Source organism: Thalassophryne amazonica, chromosome 16, assembly GCF_902500255.1.
Source record: "Thalassophryne amazonica chromosome 16, fThaAma1.1, whole genome shotgun sequence".
In the NCBI taxonomy this organism is placed as follows: domain Eukaryota; kingdom Metazoa; phylum Chordata; class Actinopteri; order Batrachoidiformes; family Batrachoididae; genus Thalassophryne; species Thalassophryne amazonica.
The window spans coordinates 38,231,772-38,241,317 of record NC_047118.1 but is presented as its reverse complement, the minus strand read 5'-3'; the positions used below and the strand labels follow the sequence as shown (position 1 = coordinate 38,241,317).

The 9,546-nt window shown below is 39.5% G+C and overlaps 1 protein-coding gene across 1 annotated transcript; it reads right to left on the bottom strand.

Moving 5' to 3' along the window:
- Positions 1–308: 308 nt before the first annotated feature.
- Positions 309–3,457, bottom strand: LOC117527786 (retinal cone rhodopsin-sensitive cGMP 3',5'-cyclic phosphodiesterase subunit gamma-like). The gene is made up of 3 exons (XM_034190283.1): positions 3,402–3,457; positions 833–990; positions 309–744 (listed from the first exon to the last, which is right to left on the bottom strand). Exons 2-3 carry the CDS (start codon positions 973–975, stop codon positions 627–629), a joined length of 261 nt encoding a protein of 86 aa, XP_034046174.1. The 5' UTR covers positions 976–990; positions 3,402–3,457; the 3' UTR covers positions 309–626.
- Between the last annotated feature and the right edge of the window lie 6,089 nt (positions 3,458–9,546).

Genomic DNA, 9,546 nt, shown 5'->3' with positions numbered 1-9,546 from the left:
TGTCCACATGACGCAAAGCTTATGCCTGAATTCTCCCTCAGGAGAAGTGGTGGGATACTGATGAGTAGAGAGAGAGAGAGAGAGATGCAAAAATGCATCACACTTTTCATTTCTGCGGAATATTGCACATCTTTGCCTTTCTTTTGTTTTTGTCAAGAAAGAAAAAAATACAATGAAATTAAATAGAGCAGGAATCTGCAAAAGGCTAAGAGTTGGACCAACATCTTTGTTACATTTTCATACACTGCTAAAAGCAAATACAAGCTATTAGAAAACAGTGTTTTTCAGAAGTCCGTGGGGGGGGGGGGATAAGAGATAAGGACAAAGGAAAGTCGGGAGGAGAAAACTATTGTAAATGGAATGAGGTCAGGGCAGAAGGTATTTGGAGTTTTATTCTCGTCATATCATTTCAAGTGTAGATTTACTGTAAACAGTATTATAATAATATAAAAAAATAAGCACATTATTAGGCGTTCTGTCCACTCAGTGGAAATGAAGCCTTGAGGTAGACAGACGAGAGGGCATTAAGGGGTTTGCTGGCAGCCTTATCTGGGCATGCTGAGCTAGAGAGAAGGCCGGGCAGAGGGGGTTACAGAGAGGAGAGACGCAGGTGGCAGGGTGGCGCACTAAATGATGCCATATTTGGCCAAGTCGCTGAGTTCCATGTCGCCAAAAGCTTCCCATGGGCACACCACTGTGATGTCGGTGCCGAGACCCTCCATGCCGGGGATATCGTCACCAAAGCTGGAGTGAGGCGAGAGAAAAAAAGAAGTCATGGGTCACATCAAAATTATTTATTTTAAAAATGCATGATTTTTATTTTTATTTTTACCCTTTCTGGCCTGGTTTAGGGGCCTTGCTCTTGAACGTGCGGGTCTGCCTCTGTTTGAACTTTGGCGGCCCCTTCTTGGGTGTAGTGGGGCCTGTTGCCCCACCAGGGGCCAGAGCACTCCCTGCAGGGGGGCTGGCGTTCATCCCTGCTCCGGGTCTCTAAGTGGCAGAGTGGTTTAGAGACATGTCATCGTTCACCTCAAAGATGTCAGCTTGGTTGCTGTCTGCCCCACCCATTTTTTTTGTTAATCCCCACCTATTTTTTTCAAAGCTCTAGGCTAATCAGTGAAGATTAGGCAGATTAGGAGAAACAAACGGATTACTTCTTATCCGCAGAAGATTCATTGGTCTTCTTGAACAGCAGGACATGGTGTACAAGAACACAACCTTTATTTTTAAACATTTAAACTATAAGTCAGGAGCACTCATAGTTGGGGGGTTGGGGCGTGGGTCACGAGGTGTAGCTTGTGGCGTCCCGGCCATGGCGGGTCTTTTTGGGTGTCTCTGCCTGTCTTTCCTTCCCTGTTTCCTATTTGTCCTACAGTTTCCGTGATAGTTGGGGCTGACTCCTACCCATCCCCTCTATCTATCTATCTATCTATCTATCTATCTATCTATCTATCTATCTATCTATCTATCTATCTATCTATCTATCTATCTATCTATCTATCTATCTATCTATCTATCTATCTATCTATCTATCTATCTATCTATCTATCTCTCTCTCTCTCTCTCTCTCTCTCTCTCTCTCTCTCTCTCTCTCTCTCTCTCTCTCTCTCTCTCTCTCTCTCTCTCTCTCTCTCTCTCTCTCTCATTCCATTCCATTCCATTCCATTAAAACAGCTGGGCTTGCTCCAGCCCCACCCCGTGACCCTTAATTGGAGTAAGTGGTTGAAGATGAGTAAGTTTTATTTATATATATATATATATATATATATATATATATATATATATATATATATAAACTTGAAGTCAAACTTCTGCATGTCCAGTTACCCTAGTTGGCACCAGGTCCCTGCAATTAGGAACATAAATCACACGCAGACAAAAGTCGACAACTCACTGTGCCAACATTCTTAATTAACCTAATATATAAATGAATAACTGCATATTATGTTAAAAGATGTCAGTATGGCTTAAAATAGACATTTCATTGCGCCTTATCTGTGTCTAACGAAATCCCAAATTTCAAAGCTCAGTAGTTTTTTATGGAACTGCAGATGGAACCTTTGCAGACCCACTCACTCACCCCGTTATGCCTACGGTCACCATGAATATGAGTGAAATCCTAAATTCTTGACAGTCCATTCACATTATTGCAGGTAGTTATTTCATGTGATATGTTAAACCTGTATATTTTGTGTATTCCTGGAAGCTGCACAAAGCAGCTGTACAATTGTCAGCTCCACTGTCTCTTCAGGGTTTGTACTTCTTGTTCCCTCTTCAAACCAGAACTCTGTGTGCTGCGTAATTGGTGCTTTGTCACCCCTCCATCCCTCATCCCTTAAGATAGTACTCCTGTTAAGGTAATTTGTCATAAATTGGGGTACGGTGTGTTCCTCATATTTACAGTGCAGTGTTGAAGGCTTTCTTAATTATGTGTTTGTGTTGAGGTGAAAGAAGTTATTCCCGATGGTTTTTGCTGTGTGCACACACACACAAAACACACACACACATCAGTGGTTAAGTGCATACATTTAACCCCCCCCCCCCTCGTTGCTCAAGATGACCACATCTGAAGGTGTTTACCTTGCTTAGGTGGTTACATTTTCACTTGTACTGGCTGGTTGTTTGATTGGTTTGCTCATCATGCAATTACTCTAAAACCCATGAAGCACTTTTCCTGAGTCTTGGTGGACACATAGTGCTTGGGCCAAAAAATAATGTCTAAAATTTTGCTGCACATCCAGGAATTCTAGACCAGTTTTATCAGTATTAATTAAATTCAATGATTTATATACCCCTAAATTGCAACATAAGTCACCCCAAGGTGCTTCACGGGGCTAAAGTCTAACCATCCCCACCCCTAGAGGAAGCACATAGGCAACCTTGGTTAGGGAAAAGCTCCCTTGAGGATTGAGTGGAGGAGGAAACCTCAAACAGAGTGTCTGCTTTGGACTCACAATGACAAAAATCAAATGAACAAGGCAGAGAAATGTCCAACATGACAGAGAGGATGGAACAAGTATCCAGATACTTATCAGTTCTCATGGTCATACTGACCAACATTAATGAGAGTGTTTTAAAGTCAGACAGCAGCGGGTAGTTTATAGGTTTAGAAGTTGCAGAGTTGGAATTTGGTTTTGGGTTATTGTGCTTCCAGGGCTTGTTTGCAACTGAGCAAAACCAAGCCACAAACAGAACTTAAAATTCTACACAAAGTACTCCAGAATGCTTTGTGTGTTCTCTTTAACACAAACATGCTTTCACTCCATAAATCAAGGCTGAGTCAGAACTTCAAGCACCTGATGTTCACTCTGGTGTCCGTATCAGGTAAAGCTACTATAAACTCGAACCCAATGCTGGTAGCTATGGTTACTTAATGTAATGGTAGGAGTAAAGTGTCTCACCTGTTGTCACAGATTTCCCAAGAGGCAAACGCCAGTCTGCGCTCAGATCTTATTTTCTCTGTTTTCTTCTTCTTCTTCTTCTTCTTCTTTTGAGTATGATTTCTGCTGTTTGTATTCTGGGTTTTATACTCCCCTCTAATCTTCACACCCTCCTCACTCCAATCATATAATCACTACAGAAGGTCAGCCAAACGTCTCTACCTTCCTGTATCATCCCCCTGGTGACGCGGAGGGGAGGAGGTGTAATTTATGGCGAGGAACGCATCACGGATCAGTCTCTTATCCGGCTTATCCCCATAAGGCGCAGCACACCTGCTTTTCACATGCAAGTGAAATGTTGTTTTTCCATGATGGAAATTTAGATTTCAAACTCATATTTGACAAAAATGAGATCTGTTAAAATATTTAAAATATCTGGAAAAAAAAAAAAATTATTTCACATGCCCAGATTTTTTTTTTTTTTTTAATAAGTGGAAAAAGTTGCATTAGTACCTTTGAGATTTATTATTGTGAGTAGAAAATGACAGTGATACACTTCGGCAACAATTGTTGCCAGTGGGGCAAAACAGATTAAATACATTTTCAAACTTCCTTAAACATTCCTGCTGTAGGATGTACTACTACTGTATATTTAAAATATTCCAATATGTTTTAGCCTCATCTGAGGTCATTTGTGTATTTGAGCTGCTTCATGTGCTGCTTTTTGTTTTCCTGTGCTTATTTTCAGCTCCAAATGCACCGTGCCATCTGTTTATGTCTTCTGTATTAGACTTAAGTGGATTTCTATTCCCACCTGAGCTTCACAGGCACACCTTTGGAGCATTTCCACTTCAAGAGCAGACGTCAGTGTGGGAGGGTTGAGGATATAAAACCTGATCACAGGACCTACTGTCTGTCCACCCATCCAGTTGAGACAAATAGACCTGCTGTTTGGAATTAATGAAGGACTTTGCATGAAACAGCTACACTTATAGTCATATTTTCTTTGGACCTGGTGATAGAGAGTTTAATTTCACTGAATATTTTAAAGCTGATTTAGGGGGTACTCATTAGCAAAAAAGTCTGTAATCACCTGCAATTATGAATCCGTGTGTTTTTATGAGCTTCGAATGAGTCCTTCATATGGGAGCAGGCCCCCTCATGGAGGCCCGCTCCCTGGGGGCTGGACAATATGGACAAGTCTGGACATTTCTTAATTGGACTGCTAGAGGGACATGGAGATGACTGGGGGCCATAGTCTGAAGTCTGGGGTGACTTTCGGAACTGTCAGTTGTATAGGTGATGGGCACCTCTGTGAGTCCAGGACTTTCACAGCCTCTCTATTAGATGGACATTGACCATTTTGACCAGTGGAACCTACAAGTGGCTGGATGCAAGGTTCCTAATCTCTGTTTGAGATTTGAGAATTTTTTTGTTGTTGTTATACAGTATTGATTTTGCCATTGGTTGTATGGCCAAAGCAGATGGTCACCCCTCCAAGTCAGGTCTGCTTGAGGTTTCTCCCTACAACCAAAAAAATGCCTGACAGATTTTATTTTCCTTACCATTGTTACCTCTATGGTTGGTAAAGTTAGACTTTACCCTTGTGAATCACCTTGGGGTGACTTATGTTACGATTTGGTCCTATATAAATACACTGCAGTGAACTGAATTTAATTTAGCATAAGAGATGGTAAGTGAGCCTGAATCCCCATTGCCAAAGAAGACAACAGGTGATTGTATAGCTAACTTTCATATGAAAAGCTGTTCTAGAAACAAACAATTACACAGAGGCACACATACTGTGTGCACAATTATATTAGGTAAGTGAGTATTCTGACCTTATCATTTATGTGCATACTTTTCCAACTCCACGCTATATAAGCTATATAGGTTTATTGGATATACACATTATTATGCCAAAAAGGAGCTTAGTCAAAAATTGTAAAAGGACTTTCAAAGGGATGCAACACTGTAGAAATAGTTAAGCTCTTAAATTGTCATTGCCAAAAAGTCAAACATTTTGTTTCAAATAGTCAACAGGATTGCAAGAAACAAGGAAAAGAATATACAAAAATTAACTACACTGAAAAAGAGTGTCTAAACCAACTTAAAAAAGTGTTACAATTTGTAAAAAAAAAACCCTGAATGAATTAAGTTGTTTGAACTTAAGTTTGTAAGTTAGAGTTGATTTAACTTTCAAACTTAAGTTCAAACAACGTAATTCATTCAGGTTTTTACAAATTGTAACACTTTTTAAGTTGGTTCAAACATTCTCTTTTTTCAGTGTACAAAAGAACGGTGGATATACTTAATATTTCACTCATTTGCCATGCCCACTTATTCCAACTAAGGGTCACGGGGGGAACTTGCATGTTTTTGGAAGTGGGAGGATGCTGGAGCGTGTGGAGGGAACAAACACAAACATAGGGAGAACATGCAAACTCCATACAATAAGGTCCAGGTCTGATGTTAACCTGGAACCTGGGGTGGCTATTGGTCACTGTATTTTTTTTTTTTAAATGTCAGAAGGGTTTGTTTGGTAATTTTTGGTTGTTTATTTATTATAATTACTGTAATGAATAAAAGCTAAAAATTACTTTTTCATTTAGTTACATAATAGTTCAGTAAACTAATTGTTGCTTAATAATTGTGCACGCACATATACCTCCCCAAAAAAAAACCAAAACTTACTTTTCCTTTATTAAACATTCAGGTTTGAGGTTTATTGAAATTTTGGATTGACTGACAGCACTGTATTTGTTCAACAATAAAATGAATCCTCAGGAATACAACTTGCCTAATAATTGTGCACGCAGTGTAGGAGAGTGAAGTGTTTGTGTTCGTGATTTGGCTTCCATGTGTGGAAACGGATGATCTAATGGGAGGATCCTGGATTAGCCTGTTTGGGTAATTACTGCTGGATAAAGACATCACGACACAACCAGAGAACACTGATTCATCCTTTTCTAAACCCATTCTCATGTTCTAATCACACATTACAGTTTCTATGAAAACCTCTATGTTCAATTCTATGCAGATGATGCAATCATGTTTACAGTCTGTGGAAATCACAAACACAAAGCTTGTTACTTCCACAACAGATGTAATAAGATCATCCCCATTGTTTTGTATGTCTGTCTGACTTTTAACAGTGTTACTCAGAATCTACTGAAGTATTTTTTTTATTTTTATTTTTTATTAAAGTTGGCATGAGGGTGGGGTGCATAAGCCAAGAAAGGCCTCGTTAAATTTTGTAATGGATCCAGAAAATGGTATGGAACCATAAATTTTAAGTCCATACACCGTGGACCTGGCATCATTTTTAAACATACAATTATAACATGTGTCCCAGTGATTATCAATGTTTTTATACTTTGGTAGTATTGTCTTGTGACTTGGTGAAATCACACTCAATATGTGATAAGACCATTTTTCGAACAACTTCTAACAGGTCATGTATTCTTCTTCAGGGCTACTAAACTAAGTAGCCCCTGACTACAGCAGATGTTTTTGGTGTGCAAAAGTCCAGTTATTGTGCAAATATACAGGTGTGAAAAAGGCTGCAAGAGGTATCGTGCAACCAAGGTACAACCCCAATTCCAACGAAGTTGGGACGTTGTGTGAAATGTAAATAAAAACACAATACAATGATTTGCAAATCCTCTTCAACTTATATTCAGCTGAATACACCACAAAGACAAAATCTCTTGTGTCTCTTCATTGGGCCCCAAAATGAGAGCATTGATTTTAGCAAAAACCTGATTGATGAACTCTTCAAAGTGCATTTGACTCTTTTCAGCAAAGTGCAGCGTGTCATCCTGTGCATCGGTTGGAATAAGAGCTGATGACACTTACTCTCTCCAAAGAGAACTTCACTGCAAATAGATTGCTATTACAATGTAACTCAGTGGAGTGACTGAGCTTGACAGCAATTGCTGTTAACAAGAACATCTCCAGAGAGTTTGAAGTACAGTAGTGTTCAGAATAATATGTGACTAAAAAGATTAATCCAGGTTTTAAGTATATTTCTTATTGTTACATGGGAAACAAGGTACCAGGAGATTCAGTAGATTCTCACAAATCCAACAAGACCAAGCATTCATGATATGCACACTCTTAAGGCTATGAAATTGGGCTATTAGTAAAAAAAAAAAAAAGTAGAAAAGGGGGTGTTCACAATAATAGTAGTGTGGCATACAGTCAGTGAGTTCATCGATTTTGTGGAACAAACAGGTGTGAATCAGGTGTCCCCTATTTAAGGATGAAGACAGCACCCGTTGAACATGCTTTTGTCTTTGAAAGCCTGAGGAAAATGGGACGTTCAAGACATTGTTCAGAAGAACAGCGTAGTTTGATTAAAAAGTTGACTGGAGAGGGGAAAACTTGTACGCAGGTGCAAAAAATTATAGGCTGTTCATCTACAACAGTGGTCTCCAAACTATTTCAGAAAGGGCCGAGAGGGTGCAGGTTTTCTTTGCACCCTCTCGGCCCTTTCTGGAATAGTTTGGAGACCACTGATCTACAATGATCTCCAATGCTTTAAAATGGACAAAAAAAAAAAAAAAAAAAAAGAGAGACACGTGGAAGAAAACGGAAAACCACCATCAAAATGGATAGAAGAATAACCAGAATGGCAAAGGCTCACCCATTGATCAGCTCCAGGATGATCAAAGTCAGTCTGGAGTTACCTGTAAGTGCTGTGACAGTTAGAAGACACCTGTGTGAAGCTAATTTATTTGCAAGAATCCCCCGCAAAGTCTCTCTGCTAAATAAAAGACATGTGCAGAAGAGGTTACAATTTGCCAAAGAACACATCAACTGGCCTAAAGAGAAATGGAGGAATATTTTGTGGACTGATGAGAGTAAAATTGTTCTTTTTGGGTCCAAGGGCTGCAGACAGTTTGTGAGACGACCCCCAAACTCTGAATTCAAGCCACAGTTCACAGTGAAGACAGTGAAGCATGGTGGTGCAAGCATCATGATATGGGCATGTTTCTTCTACTATGGTGTTGGGCCTATATATCGCATACCAGGTATCATGGATCAGTTTGGATATGTCAAAAAACTTGAAGAGGTCATGTTGCCTTATGCTGAAGAGGACATGCCCTTGAAATGGGTGTTTCAACAAGACAATGACCCCAAGTACACTAGTAAACGAGCAAAATCTTGGTTCCAAACCAACAAAATTAATGCCTCACAGATGTGAAGAAATCATGAAAAACTGTGGTTATACAACTAAATACTAGTTTAGTGATTCACAGGATTGCTAAAAAAGCAGTTTGAACATAATAGTTTGAGTTTGTAGCATCAACAGTAGATGCTACTATTATTGTGAACACCCCCTTTTCTACTTTTTTTTTACTAATAGCCCAATTTCATAGCCTTAAGAGTGTGCATATCATGAATGCTTGGTCTTGTTGGATTTGTGAGAATCTACTGAATCTACTGGTACCTTGTTTCCCATGTAACAATAAGAAATATACTCAAAACCTGGATTAATCTTTTTAGTCACATGGCACTACTATTATTCTGAACACTACTGCATTCATTTTTCTCAGAGCCCTTGGAAGCTTGACAAAAGGTGCTAAGTTACTGGATCACCATTCAAGCAAGGTAAAATATGGAAGTAATTTGTCTGTCAAGGCTGGCTTCATCTTGGCTCAATCCAACCATTCCCCCATGGTGCTTCAAAACCTTGATCCTTTCTTCAGCAGCTTGGTCAGTGAGCAGGTGAGTAAAGAAGACATCTGGTTTCACCACAACAAAATCTCCAAACTTCAATGCATCCCATCTTTCTGGATCCTCATACTGTAGAGTGCTCATTTTGGCAAGATGAACTGGCATCAGACAAACATAGTTTACATAAACATGTGAATAGAAATACTTGTTCAGATTCTCCAAAGAATCCACGTAAACTTTCCATTAATATTCAGTCATATTAGTAATGCTAGTGATAAATGCAATCATGCATGGGTATGGGACATCCCCCTGGGGAAATACCCCTGACAGACCAAGAACACAATATCTGTTTCCAATGACTTCACGAGTGTTATAAATTAACTCTGCATCATCAGAAACCCTAAATAAGACACCAAGATGATGAAAATCAGTTCATTATTCGACCAGTGCGCAAGGGGCTCGAAATGGGAAGCACCCCCCCCCT

Coding starts and splice junctions, on each gene's coding strand:
- LOC117527786 (XM_034190283.1), bottom strand. CDS start 975: ATGAACGCCAGCCCCCCTGCAGGGAGTGCTCTGGCCCCTGGTGGGGCA. Junction 745..832: donor CCTAAACCAGGCCAGAAAGG/GTAAAAATAAAA, acceptor GCCTCACTCCAG/CTTTGGTGACGATATCCCCG.